The 23,542-nt window shown below is 36.7% G+C and overlaps 1 protein-coding gene across 2 annotated transcripts in view; it reads right to left on the reverse strand.

Moving 5' to 3' along the window:
- Ar (androgen receptor) overlaps window positions 1-23,542 on the reverse strand; it is a 195,012-nt gene that overhangs the window by 102,475 nt on the left and 68,995 nt on the right. For both annotated transcript variants that reach the window (XM_087203212.1, XM_004871777.3), the window contains exon 2: window positions 4,348-4,499. In XM_087203212.1, the coding sequence (XP_087059338.1) occupies window positions 4,348-4,499 (152 nt within the window). The remainder of the gene's footprint in view (window positions 1-4,347; window positions 4,500-23,542) is intronic.

Genomic DNA, 23,542 nt, shown 5'->3' on the forward strand with positions numbered 1-23,542 from the left:
TTTGTGAGTTGTCTATGACTGCTTTCACATTGCAAAGGCACAGTTGAGTAGCTGAGACAGAGACCATATGACCTGCAAAGCTTACAATATTTATTTCCTGGCATTTTATAAATATTATTTATTAACTTTTTCTCTAAACTCTGGCTGTGACATTTAAAGAAATAAGATACAGAAAGATAAGAAGAGCTTTGGGAAAAGATTTCTGGGACTTACAAAGTCAGGATCAGTCAATTCCTTGGACAAAGATATCTGATCAAGCTTTTTTTGAAGCCATAAGAAGATCTTCCTGGTGGAGTAAATTTGCTCCTCGGAAATGTTACTCAACAAGTCAGAGGGTGAAGGGAACACTGAAATACACCAAAAACTCTCTGAAAGATTCCAAGTAAAAAGAATTCAATTCTACATGAGCAGAGGTGGAAAAGAGTGGATTTAAAAGACAGAAAGAGTTCAATATGGGTTAACTTGCAATTCTTCCCTCACAAAAACCTTGGGCAAGAGACAGAATCAAAGTCATACTTACATAAAATTTGCCAAGGAAACTAAATTGGGACCTATTGTAAACATCAGGGAGGATGGTGTAATTCTTTGAGTTCAGAATGTAAACTACAGTTTCAATTTTATGATGTGTACCAAACAGTGCTCCATGTGTACAAAACAAATGGATGTATAATCTCCAAAGTTTTTACTAGAAAACATTTGAAAAATAGTAAATTCTTGAGCACATAATGCACATGATGAATTAATTAACCCTCTTTGAAACATGATGAGGGATAATGGCTATTCATATCCTGATTTTCCAGATGAGAAAATGGAAAAGAAATGAGTTACTCGGCCATGGCCACAAGGGAGAGAATCTCAGAGTCCTGGGTTTTAATTTAGCCCATCAAGAGTGCACTCTGTCAGCTGGATCTGACTCCATCTGAAGACTGATTTTTTTTACTCATTAGGATCTAGGACTTACCATCTAACAGGAAGGCAAAACCAGAAGGGCACACAGGTATAAAGGTGTGTTTCTTTGCTGAAATAATGGTGATGATGTTTTTAATTTGTAGAATTGTCACAAAAAGTCCAAGCTGGAAGGCCTTTTTAAGAACATGTAATTAAACTCCCTTATTTTACAAACAGAAAACTATGATCTAAATAAGAAAATTTCTTATTTAAAGCTACACAATTAAACTTCTCTGAGCCTCTGCATAAATGCAGGCATCGCCTTCCTTTGGTTTCCTGGCCTCTTAATATGCAATGTGCCTTCCTCTTCATTTAACCACTTATCCTACCCACAGACCAGCTTGTCTAGTCATGCCGGTTTTTGGGTTTTGGCTCACAGCCCATACCCACACACAGCCTGACATACACACTCTTTCACTGAGTTTTCTTCAACTAAATTTTAGTAATTTTACTCTATGGTCTATTACCATTATTTCTTCCATCAAAAATGTGCAGATCCTTCTCTGCCCAGCCTCACTCTCATCCCAACCCCTAGTATTACTAACAATGAGAAAATGCAGAGCTGTCTCCTCCTATACAACCCCAGCAAGAAAATATGGCCAGATTACAATTGATTCTGTATAGAATCTTCCACCAGTGACAGCATTAAAGCTTCATACTTTATGAACCAAAGCTAGAAATGAATTTTTGTATGACATGCCAGGCTTTTAACTCTTGTACTTGTGCCCATTCCAGAAATTTATGAAAACTGTGACTAAAGTGATAACCAACACTCCAAATACTCAGTTTGAGTTAACTGACAAGAATGAACAACTGGAGAAGAGAAAGATTTGTGCTTCTGCTCTCTCCAAAACAGGTAGAATTTCAAGTTTTAAAAAGGCACTGCTTTAGAAAGAATATTTGGGTAATAAAGATGCATTGTAGAAATGGGAAAAATCAATAAATGTTCTTTTTGAGACATAAGACAGCCTTCTGACTTCAAAAGGGATAATAATGGCAGCACACTCAAGCCACCAACCTTTACAGATGGGAGGAGAAAGAAAAGCCAATAATTTTTTTTCTTTGTGTGTGTGTGTGTGTGTGTGTGTGTGTGTGTGTGTGTGTTATGACCTGCCTTCTCATGTCCTTCAAAGGGTTCAGAACTGGTATCTCGATTCCATACTCCAATGTAACCAAGGGACTCAGAAGGTTTCCCCTCCATGGCTTTGCAAGGAGTCCATTGATTATTTTAGTTTTATGAGCTCACAGAAGGTCATTTTCTCAAAAAAATATATTACTAAGTTTCCCTAATATAAGTGACTCATGGGTCTGAAGCATTTTGAGACCTCACTGGATTTCTAAGTGCTCTCTCTAAGTTGGGTGATCTTCTCCACCCCAGTACCTCATCTTTTTCCTTCCCTGTTATCATAGTGCCCAGGATCCATGTTATAGTACAGCTCCTGCCAGGCAGCACTGCAAGGTCCCTTCTGCCTACCTCCTTCCTTCAGTCCTAACTTCTGCAGAAAGCTCCCATGTAGAACATATAAAATGACAGCAAAATCTCCTTCACAATATGGTTGGCCATTTCTTCTATTTTCTGAAAACAATTTGGTGACCTAGATCTCTAAAACCCAGAGGCAGCATCAAGTATAATCTGATCTGACTATTAAATTTGCCTGCTCACTTGCTAGCCTGAACTTACTCCCTATCTGATATGACTATTACCACGGTGCGAGGCTTGCTGACACATTAGCTCTAGAGAGCTGCTCTGGTTCATTCCTTGTTCTAGAGACAGGGTCTGTGTGATGATGGGATATGGAAAACTATCAATGTCTCACTGGAGAAGTTGGGGTGATCTGAAGTCCATGGAGTTTCTCCTTACTGCCTTTTCTGATAGCCATCCTTTCATAAATACTATTAAGAAGTACACTGTTCTCAGGTTTTTCTAATCAGCCTAGCCTAGGCACTGGGGTCATGAACCTCACACTAGCCTAGGATGAACAGCAGTTATGGGGTGTTTAGGGGTACAGTGGAATATGCAGCATGTTTTCAGTATTACACAAAATGCTAGTTTCCTTGTTATGGCTTTGAGGAATGGGAAAAAACCATAATGACAGTTTTCTGTTTTATATATATATATATATATATATATATATATATATATTCCTGCAACTCAGCTGAAATGATGAAAGTAAAATAATCTTTATGATTGGCTATCAGGAAAGAGACCAGTTAAAGGGCACCCACTTTCTACCTTTTCTCTCAATGCCAAGAAATCACTGACACTTCTGCTGTCCTCTAGTGGGTATCAACATATTCCTGGTGAAAGGTGTAGCCTACATTTATGTCTTTTAAAATGGTTCTCATGGTTTTTGGTCCTTACATAAGGAAAGGCTCTCTGTTTTGCTTCTAACTAGTACTCCATTGTTCCAGACCAAGGAGAAGGAAGGAAAAAGGACTTAGTAGAAAGTATCTCCTTGTGGGAGGTGGGAGCAGGGGTGCATATTTGTGTTTAACAACTGGTGGTGTTCCATGGCAGAGTATCTCTGTTTAGGAGTTGATCATTAATGTATCCCTTTGAGAAAGAAGCCCTTAGTAGAGGGAGGGGAGCGAAGTGGATTAATGTAATGCTTAAGCCCAAAGTGGTTAGGAAGTTAAGGAGTCACTAGCATATATAACAAGTCTGGAAATGGGCATTCATGCTACAGGATATAAGCTGAGTACCTCTAGGTGCTGGGCAAGCATGAGTTGTAAGCTAAATAGAGCTAAGGAGCTTAGTTGCATATAAAATGTTACTCAGCTGGGATTCTGGACCAATCTAGGGTTAGGCCTCAGGTGAAGAAGATGAAAGAACTTCTTCATTCTGGGTTCTTACTTACCTAGGAGCTATTAATGCAAAGAGCAATTCCAGGAAGGCAGCAGCAGGAGGGAGCAGGTGCAGAAACTGATGGTCTGCTGAATAATGAGAACACTTTCTTTCTCAGACTGAGGCCAGGAAATCTTTGCTGAGGAACAATCTTGTATTCACTACAGTGAACAGACTAGGGACTCAGTTGGAGTTTCTACAACTTCTAACCTCTTTAATAAAAACAAGTTTTCCCTCAATAGGAAGCAGAGTAGAAAACAAGCAGGAAGAAAATTATTTTTTTTCAAATCATTTTCTCTCATTCCTAGGACCCACCAAGCACCAAGCACCAGATGAGACCACCTTTATTGCCTACATTGCCTGTACATCTCAGGGAGCCAAAACCAGGTGACCAGCAAGTATGAAATTTTTCTTCTTTAGCTTATAAGCCCTATGAGAGGGGTCTCCCAAAGACCCCATTCTTGACATGAATCTTGGGTTCTGGAAGGTGCAAATCTCTCTCTGATGGAAAATGAGGAAAGAGAAATAGAAGTGAGTGTACAAGACCCTTTTACCTTCAGCAGCTCTTTTAAAGAAGACCTTGCAGCTGCCACAAGTGAGAGCTCCATAGTGACACCCAGAAGCTTCATCCCCACAGATCAGGCAGGTCTTCTGGGGTGGAAAGTAATAGTCGATGGGCAAAACATGGTCCCTGGCATTCTCCAAACTGGAAAGACACATAGAAAACAAAGCAACACATGTTACTGGGTGGCAAAAATAGTAGAATAAAATTCTATGCATAAATTATTATAATTCTTTGCTCAAGTGAGTCAATGTGAAGCTAATTTTCCTGGGACTTCTCCTAAGGATGATTTTTGCAGGGTTTTCCATAGTGTGGACATAACTTTTTGGATCCTGCCAAAGGATCAGGGAAGTTCTCCAAGAGTAGCCAAACTCATAGGCTTTATCTATGTGAAGGAAGAATGAAGGCAAGAAATCTGTGGTTAAACTACCTAACTTAGGGTGGTGGTCAGGCAACATTTTCAGAGTAATGAAACACTACCTTATGACCTTACCTCATCCAAAGGGAGATTTATGACCAAACCAGACCAATATCAAAATGGCTTGATGTCCTTTTCTTTAGTTCTTGAGCCTTAAATTTCATCTGTAAAATAGGGATAATACCACCCATCCTTCTGAGTTGCTACAGTAAGTGCCAATATAAATCAGACAGTGGTCCTTGGATGAATATACAAGGAAAGTGTCATAATTATTACATAAGTATTATCATTCTAGTCTTTATTGATTTTTTTCCCATTCCTTCACTTTCCTTAGAAATTGTTCTAGATCACATGGACATCCTCTTGCCCACATTTTATAAGGTTGCAGAATCCCTATAACTGATGCTTTTGTTGAGAAATGATATACAGTGATGTGAGACATCTTTTGGGCCGCTATCAAAATATTTGGTCATTATAAGACTCATGCGTTCCTTGGGCAAGGATGGAGCTTCAGAAGGCACCTAGTCTCACTGCCTATCTCCAATAAGGTCTGTGCCTGAGTTCTTCAAGTTGGTTTTTAAGGGGAGGGGCCAGAAAGCCAATCTTATAACCTTCACAAAATGGTGATTCTTAATCTCTCATAATAATTAAATCAAGTTTGAAGAAATGGCACATGAGTCTTACTAACCAAAGGTCAACTTTTGTCTTTCCTGTGTCTTATGTCTAAGCATAACCCAAACTCAAGTGACCTTATGGCTTAATCTGTCTCAGATGGACAACAAGGCCCACAATATCATCCACAGTAATACAACTTTTATATTTCATGAGTACATCTTCCTTAAAAACAAAGGAAGGAAAATAAACTGTAATGGGAGCCTATTTGTTGTGCTGTGTTATTTCAACATGTCATAACAACTTGGTGAGACAAGCTTATTTTCTCAGTATATCCATTGTACAGATGAAAAAGTAAGACTCAGAGGGGACAAGCCTAGGTGATTTGATACCAAGCCCTGGATTATTTGACTCAAAGTCCAACACAGTTTCTTTTACCTCATTCTTTCTATTACTCATCTTTACTATCTACCAAGGTCTCTTTGGTTTTCATGCTCAGCACAGTCATCAGAATACAGAAAAAGCATCAAAGGTTATCCTCCCCTTAACCTCCAATGAGCAAATCTGACAGGGCAGTAAGCAAAGAAAGCTTTCCCTCAGGCTATTTTTTATGAGGACATCTCCAAGACACAATTATCAGCCTTTATTCAAATTCCAAGTGCAACAGAAAACACTCAAAATGTTATGCAGATATGCAAACCCAGCCGCTGATTATGGTGGCCTAGCTTTTCTCCTCATAAGCCTTCCCTTTCCTGCTTTAACATGAAAGCCAGCAGGAATCTGTTCACCAAATCAAGGTTAGCAGGGCCATATATTCAAAAGGAAGTCACTTCCAATATGCAGTTCAGCCAAATGCAAAACAAGTCATTCTTTTGGCTAAAATGTCATTTCCCAGGATGGAAATTGTGTCCCCATTCTCAGTGCTAAAATAAGGACAAATGGTACAATTTTTTTTATCAGTGTCTTCCTCATCTCCCTACTTTCTAAACTTCTTTAACTAATGCAAATGGCTCAAATAAAATCAGGAGGATGTGTATTTAGGCACTCCACATGCCAGGCCATTTTTAATGCACCATCTCATTTAGTTTCCCAGCAATCATCCAGGTAGCTCTGTATTATTCCCATATTGCAAAAGAGGAAACTGATGCTCAGAGCAATTAAGTAAATTTGTCTAAAATCATATGCCTAGTAAATGGAAATCCAAGGATTTCATCCTAAGTAAGTCTGGCTCCAAAGTGCAGATTGTTAACCATTGACAAACATTGAGACTGAAGGTTGAGATTTAGGTAGATTGGTTCAACTAAACTCTTATCACCTAGGCTTATGGATAAAGCACAGACTAGATTCTAGTGATATAGTGGTGCTCCAGATTTTCTTGCCCCTCCACATCTCATCACCTAGTAGAGAAGAAAGACAAGAAGCAAAGAAAAAGTAACATAGTAAATGATATATTAAAGCAGAATGCAGACTTGTAATGATGAAGAAACACCTCTAAGACAGGATTATTTTTTGAGAGGTATAAGGTATAAATAGGTAAATAAGATGATGATAACAACAATTATTATTAAGTGATTATATAATAAATGTCAGATAAATAAAATGGAAGCATACTGAGAGTAAATAAGATGTTCTTTTACAAAAGATCCTTTAAGAAATAGGAATGAGGAATTGCTGTTCATTAGGTATACAGTTTCATTTAAGGAAGATGAGTGAATTGTAGAGCTCTGCTGTGCAAATTGTACCTATATCTCACAATATAGGATTTCAAATTAAATTTTCTTATGAGGGTAAGCCTCATATTATTATTATTAAAATCATTTGAAAGAAACATATATTTTCATCAATACTGAAATTTAAAAGCAGTTAAAAGTAGTTAAAAGACTAAACACATTTATAATCAAGACTAAAATAATCAACATTTTGTTTATTAGATATGAATCTAATAAAGTGCACATTACAAAAAAACAACTACTAAGAAGGAATAATGGAGGAGAAATAATGAAGGGGATTTCACAATGTGGACTTTCACTAACTACACCTTACATTGACTAGAGGCCTGAGTTAACTTCTGACCAGTTTCTCTCTCTCTGTCTCTGTCTCTGACTCTGTCTCTGTCTCAGTCTGTCTGTCTGTCTGTCTGTCTCTCTCTCTCTATATATATATATATTTTTTTGGACAGCACCTTCACTGACCCTGGCTTAGTGTGGACAAAAGACACACTGCAGTTCTGACTTATGAGCTAAACTTTGGGAATTGGAAATGAAAATTACGGCTGAAATCTCTCTCCCAGGTTTGTATCTCAGAGCAAAGCATGCACATATATATCAGGAGGCACATACAGGAATGCTCATAGGAATTTTCTCTATAAAATCAAAAATGGTAAACATCCACTGTCAGAAAAAAGAGTAAAATAATTATGGCACATTTATTCAATAAAATACAATTCAAAAATGACAAGGAATGGGGTAAAGCTATATATAAGTTTATCTCACATGTTAATGTTGTTCACATACGTAACTCACAAAGGCATACATATAATTCTATTACACAAAGTTCGAAAAGAAGCAGAAAAAACAGTAAGTTATTTAGGAACATATATGTGAAAAAACTATCCGAATCCAAGGAAACAATAAACACAAATGTAGAGTAATGGATAGCTCTGAGGGGAGGCTGAATCTGGCAAAGGAAGATACAAGTAGACTTATGCATTCATTTAAAAAATATTAAGCCAATACTGCAAACAGTTACCAGTCTAGGTCCTGAGGGATACAACAGCCAACAAAACAGACAAAAATCCATGCACTCACAGAGCTTGCATTGTATTAGGGCTGATGCGATGTTGGAGTTAAAATTATTGGCTTTTTAATTGGGGTTCATGAATGTTCATTCAGTCGTTATGCTGTATAACTTACTCATATGTCTCATGTATTTTTTGTATGACTATAGCAGCACATAATGAAAGAAAAATTAAAAACCTCAGAAGTTTTGAAGATCCTCCTAAATAATGTCTTAAATGCAAGCACAGCAGCAGAGGTTTATTTTGAGAACAGTGCAGAATTTCCATGCAGCAGTGTGTTTCTTCCCATTTCTCTAGGTTACATGCTCACTTTTCATCCAAAAGCAGGATATTTGTGGTTTTATGAGCCTGAAGCAATTACTGCATCACAGAATTGAAAAATTCTGTATTGGCACACCATTTGCTATTATCCAAAGGTTGCACAACTAATTAAGGAAAAGTGGATCAATGCTGTCAGCCTACAAATGCAAGATCAACCATGGAAAGATTGGGTTAGTTGAGTTCTTCAGTCTCTCTGCCCCTTCTCTTTTTTCTCTTCTGTCCTCTTTCCACACTCCTCATTCTTTCTCGCATGGAGAACTTGGGGATACTTTAAAAAGCATGCCTCATTTCAGCAAGTTCTCCAGTGACAATGGAACCAGGTTGAAATGGAAAAGTCACAGAGAAATTTTTCTTGTTTGAGAGAGAAATGTCAACTCAGCAGGGCATTACAGCCAGCCAGACTTGGGTTGGAATCCTGTCTCCACCACTGAACTTTGAGTGAAAACATTAAGGCTCTCTGAGCTCTACTGACTCCATCTGGAGAGTTGGGGATACTTTGACCTCTCAAGGGGTCTGTGAGAATTACATTAACCAATACAAGTAAAGGGCTTTCCTTTGTGACTTCCATATGGTTAGGTGTGCTGTAAGGCTTGCTTTTGTTCAGCTTTGTCTTGTCATAAGAAGAAATGTCCTTTTATTCCTATTTCAAATTATCAATTATTCATTTTAATCATTTTAATCCTTAAAGGGGTAGGGGAAGTGGGATAAGAAGGGGAAAGGCAAGAAGGGAAAGGAAAAATTATGAGAAAAGAAAAAAATGGAAACAAATTCTATGTAAATAGGGAAGGATGGAGGGAATGAAGGGCGCACAGGTAATGGGGAAAAAATAAGAACCAAGATACATCATGTTCTGGTACAAGCATCCAATGATAAATGTAAACATATTGTATACCCAAAATGTACCAATAAAAGAATTTAAGAATAAAAACACCCAAATACATACAAAAAAGAAATGTCTAATATTCTAAAAACTAGGGCCGGGGATGTAGCTCATCGGCACGGTGCCTGCCTGGGAAGCGCAAAGTCCTGCCTTCGATCCTTGGTATCAGGGGGGAAAAAAAAGCATTCTTCTTGAGAGAAAGTGGAAGGTTGATTTTCACTACCCTAGAAAGTAATCTTGTACCCATAAGCAGCCATTCCTCATTACTCTTTCTCCCAGACTCCAGAAACATTATTTTCTTTTCTGCCTCTAAAGATTTTCCTTTTATGGCAGTTAATATTAATGGAATCACGGAATATGTGGTCTTTTATGATTTGCTTCTTTCACTTACCATAATGTTTTTAAGGATCATCCACACTGTAGCATGTATCAGTTCTTGATTTCTTGTTATTATCAGATAATAGTCTACTGCAGTATGTACTACATTTTGTACTTACATTCATCAGCTGGTGGATGTTTGACTTTACTCCACTCTTTGGCTGTTTTGAATAATGCTGCAATGAACATTTGTGTGTGTGTAGGGGGACTTGCTTTCCTTTCTTCTGAGTAGATATCTTGGAATGGAATGGCTAGATCAAAGTAACATTTTAAGAAACTTTCAAACTGTTTCTTAAAGTGGCTGTACCACTTTACATCTTGACCAGCAATTTATAAGAGTTCCAATATGGCTATATCAAAGCTAGCACTTATTATTTTTCTATTTTCACTATATCTATCCTAGTGGAGGTGAAGTGGTATCTCTATTTGATCATGATCTGCATTTCCCTAATGACTAATTGTGTGGAGCATTTTTTCTTTGTGTAACTTACACGTAGAAATGTCTATGCAACTCTTTTGAATTCTAAAATTGGATTATCTGTCTTTTGTTATTGAGTTGTAAGGATGATCTATATATTCTGTGTTCAATACCATTATCAAATATATGACATACAAGTACTTAATCTGTGTTGGATTTTCACTTTTTTGTTGGTATCATTTGCAACACAAACTATAAAACTGGATGAATTCTAACTTACCAAACTTTTCTTTTGTTGTTTGTGCTTTGGGTATTATATTTAGAAGCCACTGACTGTCCTGAAGATCAATTCCTGTATGTCCTTTTCTCCTATCCTAAGTGTGGTTTGAGGATATTTATTGTAATGCAGTGTAACTGTTACAAAGACCCACTTCACATTTGAGGCAGATGAAGTTCAGAGTTAAATACATTTTCTAGTAAGTTATAGCATCATAAGAGGGAAAAGCAAAGGCTCTTAAAGGACAGAGAGTTCCGAGTTTGAATTCAACTACTATGGATCACTAAGTATGTAATGTTGGACTCAGTAGGAACTTAACTTCCCTGCCCATCAGTTCCTTTAACCCTAAAATGAGGAGAATGACATTCTAGGCTCAAAAGGCTATTTTGACAAGAGGTTCAGACAATACATGGGAAAGGGCCTGGCACACTCAAAAGGTAATTTCTCCCCATTCGTGCATCCCACTCCAACTTCCCCTTGAAATTAGAGTCCAGGACATCTGACTTCCAGTCCAGTGAGCTCTGCAATTATAATGCTGCCTCCTATGTCAGATACTACTGGTTAAAGTACAAAAGCAGCAGCCATGATAACCTCCCTTATCCCAAACCTGCAAATACACTGGAAAACTGACCGTACCTTTGAAGTCCTTTTGTGGCTTTGAAACAGGGAAAACACAGATGATATAATTTAAGAAATGTGAGGGCCGGGGATTTAGCTCAGTGGTTCCACTGCCTGCCTCACAAGCGCAAGGTCCGGAGTTTGATCCCCGGTACCAAAAAAAAAAAAAGAAATGTGAGAAATGTTCAGTCAAATGTCTGTGGACTTTGGAAACCCAAAGAAGGAAGATAGCACCATGTGAGCAGACACAATTTGGGTAATGAAATGCTGATAAGATTCCACACTCGGTCTACAACTAAGAAGCGAAGATTAGACATTTCATGTTCGACCAGAGAATTTACAGGAGACACAAAAACAGCCTCTCTGAGATAATCAACAACAGATCTTATGCTGATCTCTTAAATGATGTACAGTAATGCTGAACCTAAGGGAAACCAGGACAGGTATTAACTTGACACTTGGAAAAAGTAGCTTGCTCTCCAAAATAAGAGATTGATTTTTATTGTGGAGAGGGAGTTCATTGACTGAGATTAAAAATCCCTAACCCCATGTTAATCCAGTATACATCACAACATATAGCAAAATACTAAGACCTGGCCTTTACAAATGTCCCAACTGAAATACTGCACTCTATCTAGTTTAACCTCATTTAGCTTTTTACAACAAATAAATGAAGTATGTGTCATTATTCCCATGTCATAGGACAGCACTAAGATCCCGAAACCTAAAATATTCTGCTATAGATCAACAGAGAGTAAATAATGGCCTCGAGATTTGAACTCAAGTCTCTGACTCCAAGATTAATTATCAGATTATTAGATTAACTATCTGGTTAATCTATAAGACTATCAGTTTCTTACAGTGGATGGCAATCCCCAATGACTCAACCCTGAAAAACGTGAGTCATCCTGAACTCAATGTAATGCCCTTTCTCAATGCACCCCACCTACTACCACAGTCCAATCAGTCAATCTGAGACTAATATCTGTTAATTTTACTGCATAAACAGTCCCTCCACAGCATTGCCTTCAACTTATTATAACTGTTTTGTTCAAGCCCTTCTGCTTCTTGTCTGATCCTCACATAGAACTCCAGAAAAATTCTACCAAAAACATTTGCTTCTGTAACTCCTCTCCATAAAACCTCTCAGTAACTCTCCATGGCTTATCACAGTGGTTCTAATTCATGGATGTACCGCATTAGAATCACCAGAGGACTAATCAGCAATACAGAGCTCTGGTCCCACTTCTGCTCTTCTAAGTCTGAAGTTATATTATAGGTCAGACCTGAGTGTGTACATCTTTATTAAATGACCAAATGAAAATCACCTGGCATACAGGATCCAAATTTAAAGTACTATCATGGCATCCAAGGCTTATTTCTAGATCCTTATTTCATCCCTCACAACCTTTTCTATATGATCTCTCAGGTGTACCACGCTTTTGCAGTTTCCCAGTATAACCCTGCTATTTCAAGCCCCTGTGTGTTTTTATTTACACTGCCACTTCCTCCAACTTGAATGACTTTATCCTATCCTCTAATATATATCTCCTTTGCTACTTCATTCATAATTCAGATCTCAAGTCATGATTCTACCTCCTATTCCATGAAGCCTTTCTTTACTCTGTACACACTGTGTAGAATATGATCATCCCCCCACTTGCATAGTCCTCTTTCAAAGTACCTATGAACTTTTTCATCACAAATAATCCATGCATGTGTCTGCTTCCCACCCACCATGTGGACTTTACTACTGGAATTTCTGGTGTCTAGCTCAATTCGTCCTGCTCTTCCTCCTCTTTCTTTCCTCTTTTCCTTACTCTCAAGCCACAAAACAGTTTGAAAACAGCCATGTTACCTCTCAAAGAGTATCTTGAAGGATAAAATGGACCCAGAGCAACTTCTGAGTCCTAAATTAGGACACTGTTAATCTATATCAGAAGACTGAAAACCTCTCTTTTTTTCTCAGAAATATCAAAAATTTCACAATATCTATTTGATCTTAGTGTCTCTCATGTCTTGGCCATGAGGTTCTTCCTCACATCTGACCTGAATCTTTTTTTTTTCTGTACCAGGGATCCAACTCAGGACCTTGAGCTTACCAAGGAAGTGCTGTGCCGCTCAGCTACATCCCATCCCTGGCCCTGACCTAAATCTTTCAGATTATTTTCTCTGTCCTTGGTAGAAGTGGAGAATAGTCACTTGTCATACTCCTACCTTACCTTTTTTTCCATATTACAAACAGTGGTGAACAAAATGTAATCTACGATAAAACTTGAGAACAAAAATGTGTTATACCTGGCTTCTTTTTGGACCAAGTAAAAGTGAAATGGTACAGAGCTAGTAGAACTGTCATTGTTAATGAACAGAGGTAAACTGTTCAGCTTGATGAACAAGCTCCTTCCATTATACAAAGTGATTATGTGACCTCTGGAATGGTGCCTCACTATTTTCTCTTTGCCAGTATGATGAAGAGACAAAGTGAAACCAGATAGAGCCTGTTTTCTCTTATTCTTGGTCAGTACCTAGTATCCTACTCTGTTTCTGCTCTGGAATTTGCTTCAGTTGGAAGCCTCAGATTCCATTATAAATTCTGACATGAATCCACTGTAGAACCAACCGTGAGCCAGTCACCTTGCTTCCTGACCCTCAATTTTCTTAACTTATAAATATTTGTAGAGCATATCAAGCACATAAAGTACATTCACATACATTTGTCTTGTGGGATCTGCACAGCCATTCTGTGAGGCAAACAGATGAGTTGAAAGAAGCTCAGGAAGGTTAAATAACCTGTCTAGAGTGACACAGCTAAAAAGAAGCAGGGCTGCAAGTTGAACTCTTTCTAATATGCCAAACTGCTGACATTTACAATACAAAGCGGATGAATTAGAGGCTCTTTAATCTAACAAGTTTAATTTCACAACACATAAAATATTTTATAAATTTAAAAGTACCTGCACATTCATTATCATCCATTCTGTCAATAAAAAATGTATTTGTTACCTATCGTATACCAGGTACCATTAGTCTGGCAATATAATGACAAGTCAGCTAAAGTCCCTGACTGTTTTAAGAGAGTTTCTATTTGAGGGAGTGGTGCATGAAACAAGCATAGAACGGATTGAAAAAAAATAACTCCAGATACTGCTAAGTATAGTAGAGCCAAGAAATACAGAGTGACTGAGTGATATTTAATAATCCCAACATCCCTGCTATGTAGAGATTTTTATTAATACCATTTCTAAACAAGTAAAAGAAAACAGAGAGAAGTGATATGTCTTAACCAGACAGTGATCAACAGAGTTAGGCCAAGATACCACAACTTCTGAGTATATATTCCATGATAATTCCATTCTGCTGCCTTTCTGGCACTAGTTTTCTCTTGGATTCCATAATTTTGTCTCCAATGATTGACTCTTGAGTATTTGGTTCAAAATGCCTTACCTCTGAAAGGGGATAAGACTTGGGCTAAATGCTTTGTGATCACAGGAGCACTAGGCACTTAGCCTTCAAAACAAGACCAGAGTGTTTTCTGGTCTACTTGTTTCTGTTGTTATTTGAAAAAAATAATGATTTTTTTTCCATTGTCCCATCCAACATGCCTAGCACATGGCTTGGTCTTTAATTATAGTGTTTTTAAAATAGTTATTACATCTATGAATGAATAAATAAGCCAAATTGAGGACAAATTAACACAATTTGCAGAAAAGTGGGTTGGTGTGTTTCTGGCAAAGGGAACTAAGATACCTTCAGTTTCCCCACTCCACTTCCAAAGCTTCAAATGCTTTTATCTGGAAACAAGCAGGCGTGGCAAAGAAATAAGTGGGAGGTAGCAGCAGGGTGGGGGGAATAGAACATTATCACACAAGAAGTAAATTTGGGACAGTTAAAAATGAACTGCCCCCTCCAAGACAGTTAGCAGAGGGCTGTGATGTGCTTTTCTTACATTGTCTCAGCCATGGAAAGTGATATTTTGTATCCCGCATTTCTTAGGCAATGAAGAAATAATGGATTTGAAATGTGGTGGGTTTTGCCTTATGCATGATTTGGAAGCTGAAAAGACTAGAGTAGTCTGGAGACCTTTCTTGGGGCTAAGTAATCCTGGCATGCTTGAGGCCTTCTGCTGCAACTTCATTAAATGCCCTATAACAGCTTGGTTAGATGTTGTACATATATTTGAAATAGAGCAATATTGAATTTGGATGAAGACAGAAAAATATTCATGGAAAAGAAGAAATCTAATATTTTTTTACTCCTTTTATCCCACATAATTAATGTAATTATCTAGTCACACTAACTGAGAAATTAGTTTTTTATCTTTTGTTGTGTGGATATTCACAATATCTACCCATCATATTGTGTAGGATAAAGTCAGCTGATTCATGTCAGGTGTGCAGCACAGTACCTGCCATGTAATATGTAGGCATTGCATAACAGCATAAGCTGCTGCCACCACCAATACCATCATCATTACCATAATCTATGTGCAGTTATATTTTAGGTGCTTTCATATCAATTATCATGTATATCCTCCTCAAAATACTGCTTGATGTAGATTATCATCTCCATTTGATAGACAAAGAAACTGAGACATAAAGAAGTATGGTACCTTTCTTAAGGTTCTGCAACTAGGAAGAAACAAATCCTAAGAATTAAAAGCTAAGTCCAATTGACTAGTCCTTCACTGTATCATAATGGGACAAAATAAAATCTCATAACTAACAACTAGCTATAGATGCTCAGAAATTATGATTGACTTACACTGCTAATACACAAATGTTGGTGACAAATGTAATTATTTTGAAATTCTATTTTTTTACTTCTTGTTAAGCTAGAGGTGGTGACAAAAGCCAAAAAAAAAAAAAAAGATGCTGTTTGGAACCAGGAATGGTGGAGTGCGTCTGTAATGTAAGCACTCTGGAAAGCTGAGGCAGGAGGATTATGAATTTGAACCCAGCTTAAGTAACTTAGTGAAACATCTCAAAAATTAAAAAAGGGATAGAGATATAGCTCAGTGTGAAAGCCCTGGATTCAATCTCCACTACCATTAAAAAAACCCAAAATAATACTGTCTGGGATTTTGAAGGCCAAAAACATGGTTTTATAAAGGTATAAATCGAAACTGAGAATTTTAGGGTAAGCTATGCCAAAAGTCATTTATGCTAATCAAAGAAGTACATTTTCTACAATGAATCCCTCTATCCCACTATTGCATGAGACTAGTCTTTTTATATATTTGCATAGATAAAACTGTCATATTCTCTGTTATACCTCATTGTCCATTCCAAAAGTGACAACTGAATCCCTCTATGGCCTGGCCACAGAGCCTATTTCTTGGGATAATGAAAGACAACATGGTTATTAAAATGTAATTTGGAAGAAATTCACAAGTGAAAATAATAGAGTGATATAAGAATATGGATAAGGGGAAGACAGTCCTTTTAACAGCTTTATTGAAATAAAGTTTATATAACATAAAGTTCATTTAAAGTATAGAGGGGTTGAAGGGAGGGTAGGAGAATTGGAGAAATTAAGAATTGAGATATATCATATGCAGGTACAAATTCCTTATGATACATGTAATTATTGTGTATATCTAAAATGTACAAATAAACTTAATTAATTAAAAAAATAAAGTATAGAATTTGTTATCTTTGAGATTATGGCAAAAAAATGACAGAGTAGTGTTTACCAGCAATATAGAGCCTCTCCAGGACCTAGAGTCCAGGTCACCCAGGATCCCAGGAAGAAGAACCCGACTCTGTAAACACAAGAATTTTAAGTGCCTAGGGTTGTGAGCTCCACGGAGAAAGAATGGAATGAGTCAACAGTGTTAGCCCCAAGAAAAGCCCACGGTTACATAAACTGCAAAAACAGTGTGAGATTTTACTCCAAAAGTGACCCCCTTCCCCATTGCTGGTTAGAATTAAAGAGAAATCTGGTGCAGTGCTAATTATATTGCCAGAGAGTGTTTAATCAGGAGCCATTTTGAGAAGGAATCAATTAAGACTGAGCCACAGAACAACTACAAAAGAACTTCACTGCAATGGTTTCCAAAATTACCCTCACAGTGACTGGGGTTGGGGGGGGAGACAGCCACAAGGACAGCTGCAGAGAGGATACAGGCTGGACATAGGACCACCCTTCTCCAAAAATTAAAGATCAGGCTGGGAAGGACACAAGGCCCTGCCATTCATGGTGAGAAGCCAGGCCCACATGTGTGACTTTCAGAGGGTGCTAGGTCTGAAATTACTGGCATTAAGTTCAGTGGTCTACTTGAGTCCCCTGAAAGCTATCTATAGCCAGAACAGGCCAGAGCCTGATTGCTTTCTACATCTACCAACATGACCAAGGACATGTCTCAGCTTGGACAGTTGCCACCGCCAGGGGAATAAGGACAGAGGAGCCTCTGAAAAGTGTGTGGGGGGGTACTTCCCAAATCCACAGGTTGTAAAAGCTATGTGGAGAAAACCATGCTTTGCTGGATTCCAAAACTGCAAATCCTGGAAAGAAACTACTCATTAAAAAATACAGAGGATTTTTTTAGCTTTATTTCCTTTTTTTTCCCTCTTCTTCATTAATTTTGGGGGATTTGGTGTGAGGTTTTTTTTCCTTTTAATTTTTTCTTATTTTTCCTTTTTTTCTTTTCTCTCCTTTTTTCCTTTTGGTTACTTTTATCTAATTCTACTAATTTTCAGATACTCTTAAAGATCCTTTATCTTGCATTTTTCTCTTCCTTCTCATTTTCCATTGCTTAACATTGCAAATTTTTCTTCATCAATTCTTCTGCCCCACCCCTTCTATCTTTACTAGTATAACTATTAAGCTTTATTAAGCACTTACCAGTCCAATTATTTAAATACAGGATGACCAAAGTTGTTTTTTGGTTAATTTTATAAGATAATCCAATAGGAAATATAAAACAATAATTTTATCAAACTGATTCAATACAAGAATGAACTGGTTGAAATGACACCTCCCAGTAATGCTCAGGGCAATCAGTACATAAACAAATGCACTTCCCAAGTGACACTGGGTTAAGTGGTTAATCTGTAGATCTTTAACTTCATGCTACTACTGTTGAATTCTTTTCTATTGTTGGTGGAGGTATAATTATTGCATTTAGTAGACACTGTAGCTTAGTATTTGGTTTATCTTAGTGCTTATTATATAATTACAGACCTCTTTTTTGTGGTTAAAGGTGGTATCTTATTGATTCTTATGTAATGTTCATATCCAGTTTGTTATTCATTGTTGCAGGCTTAGTTGCTATTGCTAGGGTGGCATGGTTGTTGCTATTAACTGGTTGTCTCTGTATGCCAATATTGGATTACCTTTGTGTCATTAAGAATACTGCAGTCCATTCCCAAAGAACTAAGTGCTGGGTCAGTTGCACTTTGTTCTCCCCTCCAGAATTAATGGAGAGGGTCAGATCTTGGGACAGAAGCAAAGGTGTAGGGTTTGCCATGCCTACAGTACATCACTGACAAGCAGTACATCACTAACTAAAGAGATTTCCATACTACCAATAAAAAGTCTTCCACTACAATCCACCCTCACACTTTGGTGCTTGTGTGTGTGTGTGTGTGTGTGTGTGTGTGCTAAGAAGACAAGGCAACAAAATGCCTCCCAAATTTGTCAACTCCCCAAATGTGTTCCTTGGGGCATTGAAGGGGAGCAAATCAAAAGTCATACAGCTGAAGTATTCAAAATGATAAAAGAAGAGATGTAAAAACATATCAATAAGTTGTTCAGTGAGCTCAAAGAAGATGTAAACAAACAGATAAAGAACTTAACAAAATGATCAAGGAGTATACAAAAGACCCTAACAAAAACTAGATGAACAAAACAAAATTATTCAAATGAATATGAATAACCAGCAAATAATTAGAATCCATGAAAAGGTACAAAAGAGAAATTTAGGAGATTAAAAACTCTAAAGAAATTTTTGGCAGCAGAAATGACCAATGAGTACAGTATAAGAACAAGAAGATAGGGCTGATGTCACTGAATAGTTACTCAGAGATACCTTTAAACCAACAACAGAACATGAAAAATGGATCCATCAACTGCTAGATCATATGAGGAAGACTAATCTAAGATTAACTGAAATGAGTGAAAAATCAGAAAATGATAGAAATGTCTTTAAAAAAACCTATTCAGGGAACTATTAGCAGAAAAAATTTCCAAATATGAAGAAGAAGTTAACATTCAGATCAGTGAGGCATATGGAACCACAAATAGCAACAATCAGAAAACAACTTCTCCAGTACACATCATAGTCAAAATCCCAGAAATCCAACACAAGGCTGTTAGATGAAAATAACAAATCACTAATAAAGGTAAACCCATTAAAATTACAGCAGACTTCTCAAAACAACTTGTAAAATACAGAAGAACTTGGAGTGAAGTGTTGCAAGCCCTAAAAGAAAGCAACTTCCACCCCAGAATGATATAACCTGCAAAATTATTTTTTAAAACTGATGGAGAAATAAAGTATTTCCATAACAAAAAAACAACTTATGGAAGTCATGACCACCAAATCAGCACTCAAAACATTCTCAAGGGTATCCTAGAAAGAAACAATAAAGCCAACAATGCAAAAGATCTAATAGAAGGAATATACCAGTCAGGGTGAGCAGTTAAGCAGGGTGGAGGGGGCAACAATAGGAAAAGAATACAATGCAGAAATAAGTCAACACCTGCCAGTGATAACTCTCATTATGAATTGTCTTAATTCTCCAATCAAAAGACACAGATTGGACAAATGGATCAAGAAATGATACTGATTGATACGCTCTACACAAGAACCATATTTAATCTAAAAAAGAAATTCATAGACTAAAAAAAATCAAAGGATGGCAAACAATATGCCATGCAATAGGAATCCAAAAACAAGCAAGAATAGCTATTCTACTTTCACAAAGGTGGACTTCAAGCAAAAACTGATCAGAAAAGGTAAAGGAGTCACTACATAGTAGTTAAGGGAACAATTCAACAGGAAGAGATAACAATTATAACCATATACGTACCAAATACCAGTGCACCCAATTACATAAAACAAACATTTTTGGACATACAAGATCAGATAAACATCAACATAGTTATAATGACAGACCTCAATATCCCACTGTCACAAATAGAAAGATCACTTGAACAAAAAAAAAAGTCAACAAAGAAATATCATAGTTGAACCAAACCTTCAAACAAATAGACTTAATAGATATCTACAGAGCGTTTCACCCAACAACAACAGAATACACATTCTTCTTCCACAGCATATGGAACTTTCTCCAAAATAGACTAATTGCTAGCCCATGAAGCATGGTTAAGTAAATGCAAAAGAGTAAAAATTATCTCATGCTTATTATCATATCATAGTGTAATGAAGCCAGAAATTAATGACAAAAAACCACAGAAATTATGCAAACACATGGAAATAAAGCAATATCCTCTTGAGTAACCAGTAGGTCACAGAAGAAATCAAGGAAAACATTATGCAGTTCCTGGAATCAAATGCCAGTAGAACATACCAGAACTAATGGGACACAATGAAAGCAAGACTAAGAGGGCAGTTTGTATCTGTGAATGCTCACATCAGAAAAACAAGAATGAGCCCAAATAAATAATCTATTGATGTACTGCCAGGACCTAGAAAAATAAGAATAATCCAAATCCAAAGCAAATACAAGGAAGGAAATCATAAAGATCATAACAGAAATTCATGAAATTGAGGCTTAAAAAGTAAAACAAAGAAACAGTGAATCGAGGAGCTGGTTCTTTGAAAGAATAAACAAAATAGACAAGCCCTTTGCCAATCTTAACTAACAGAGGAAAGAAAATGTTCAAATTAATCCTTGTAACTAGAAATGAAAAAGGTGAAATCACAGTTGACACACCTAAAATCCAGAAGATTATTAGTACCTACTTTGAAAACATGTACTCCAATAAAATAGTGAATTTAGAAGAAATGGAAAGATTCCTAGATACCTATGAGTTACCATAACTGAACCAAGAAAATACAAAAATCCTGTATAACCCCATATCATACAATAAAATTGACGTAGTCATTAAAAACAAACTACCAACCAAGAAAATACCAGTATCTGATGAATTCTACAGGAATTTCAGAGGAGAACTAAAACCAATAATCCTCAAACTGTTTAATGAAACTGAAAGAGAAAGAGTACTCCTAAACTTATTCCTGGATGGCAGCAATACCCTGATTGCAAAAATGGAAAAGGACTCAAACTAAAAAAGAGAACTACAGGCCAATCTATTTAACACATTAATGATGGGGTCATAGTTCATATGCCTTGCTCTCAGGTGGGTCTGACTTGAATTCCATTGTCTGACATTAAATAGCTAACTACAAGTGGCTCAAGCTGCCTGATGGGACAGTCATGAATGTACCACCAGCAGTTCAAGTTGGCAGGAAAATATTAGTGAACATAGATGCACAAGTCCTCAACAAGATACTGGAGAACAGAATACAACAAATTATCAAATAGATTATACATCATGACTAAGTAAGCTTCATCCCAGAGATGTAGGGACACTGCAATATGCACAAATCAACAAATGTCCAATATCACATAAACCAAATCAAGGACAAAAATCAGGATCATATCAACAGATGCACAAAAAGCCTTTAACAAAATCCAACATCCATTCATGATTTAAAAAAGGAACCTTTAATGACTATAGAAGAACCATATCTCAATCTGATGAAAGCCATTTATGACAAACCTACTATCAACATATTTATTGGGGAAAAAGTTGAAAGCATACCCTCTAAAATGAGGAACAAGTAAAAGAGGTCCACTATCAGCACTTACGTTTAATATAGTTCTAGAAACATTAGCCACAACAACCAGACAAGAGACAGAAATAAAAGTGATATGTATGAGAAAGGAAGAAGTGAAATTATCATTATTTGCGTATGGCATGATCCTCTCCATAGATGACCCAAAAATTCCACTAAGATTCCTAAAATTAATAATCTAATTTAGTAGTGTAGCAGCATACAAGTTCAACACACAAAAATCAATAGCATCACTGTACACAAACTCAAAGCAATTAGGAAAATAATACTATTCACAATATTATTAAAAATTAAATATGCAGGAATTAACCTATCCAAGGAAGTAAAAAACCTCTACAACAAAAATTAGAATACAATGAAAAAGGACATTGAAGAGGATATCATAAAATAGAAAGATATCCCCTGTTTTTGGATCAGTAGAAACAATATTAAAATGGTCATACTTCCAAAACTTACATACAGACTTAACATAATTATAATCAAAATACCAACAGGATTCCTCACAGGACTAGAAAAAAATCAATCCTAAATTTCATATGAAACAGAAGAGATTCAGAATAGTAAAAGCAATTTTGAGCAAAAAGAACAAAGCAGAAGGCATCACAATCCCAGGCTTCAAATTATACAACAAAGACTCACTCATAAAAACAGCATGGTACTGGCTCAAAAACAGTCATGTAGATCAATAAAAAAGAACAGAGAATATAGAAACACCTCCAAACACATCCAGCTTTCTGACCCTTGACAAAGCAGTCAAAAAAGTACACTAGAAAAAAGATACTTTTTTAAACAAATGGTGCTGGGTGAACTGGCTATCCACTTGCAGAAGACTGAATCTAGGCCCATCTTTTTCACCATGTACTAAACTAAAATCAAAATAGATCAAAGATCTAAATGTTAAAACAGAAACACTAAATCTGCTGCAAAATAAAAATAGGTAAAATTCTTGAATATATAGTTGTAGGCAATGACTTTCATAACAGAACACCAGTTGCACAAAAAATAGCACCAAGAATCAACAAATGAGATTATGTCAAATTAAAAGGCTTCTACACAGCAAAGCGAACAGCTAATAGAATAAAGATACAACCTACAGAATTGAAAATGTTTTTGGCCAACTATTCCTTGGAGAGAGGACTAGAATCTAGAATATGTAAAGAACGACCCCCAAATAAAAGACAATAAAAATGGACATCTGAAATTAATAGACACTTCTCCAAAGAAGTACAAATGGCCAATAAATACATGAAAAAATTTTCAACATCTCTGGCCATTAGAAAAATGCAGTTTAAAACAACACTGAGATTCCATTTTACTCCAGAAAGAATGGCTATCATCAAGAAATCAAATAACATGTTGGTGAGAAGAAACCATTCCATATTTTTAGTAGTAAGGGAAACTAGTAAAACCACTATTTTGGGGGGGGGGGTTGGTTAGTACAACTACTATGAACATCATTATGAAGAATTTCTCAAAAAAACTAAAAATAGAAATTCCATTTGACCCGGCTATTCTACTTCTAGGTATCTTCCCAAAAGAATTAAAGACATCATATTACAGTGATACATGCATACCCTTGTTTATAACAGCATAATTCATAATACCTGAAACTTGGAAGTGGCCTACATGTCCATCAACAGATA

This window comes from Heterocephalus glaber, unplaced genomic scaffold (genome assembly GCF_053883595.1).
Source record: "Heterocephalus glaber isolate CG9 unplaced genomic scaffold, H.glaber_assembly_v1.0 deba00001790, whole genome shotgun sequence".
Classification (NCBI taxonomy): Eukaryota; Metazoa; Chordata; class Mammalia; order Rodentia; family Bathyergidae; genus Heterocephalus; species Heterocephalus glaber.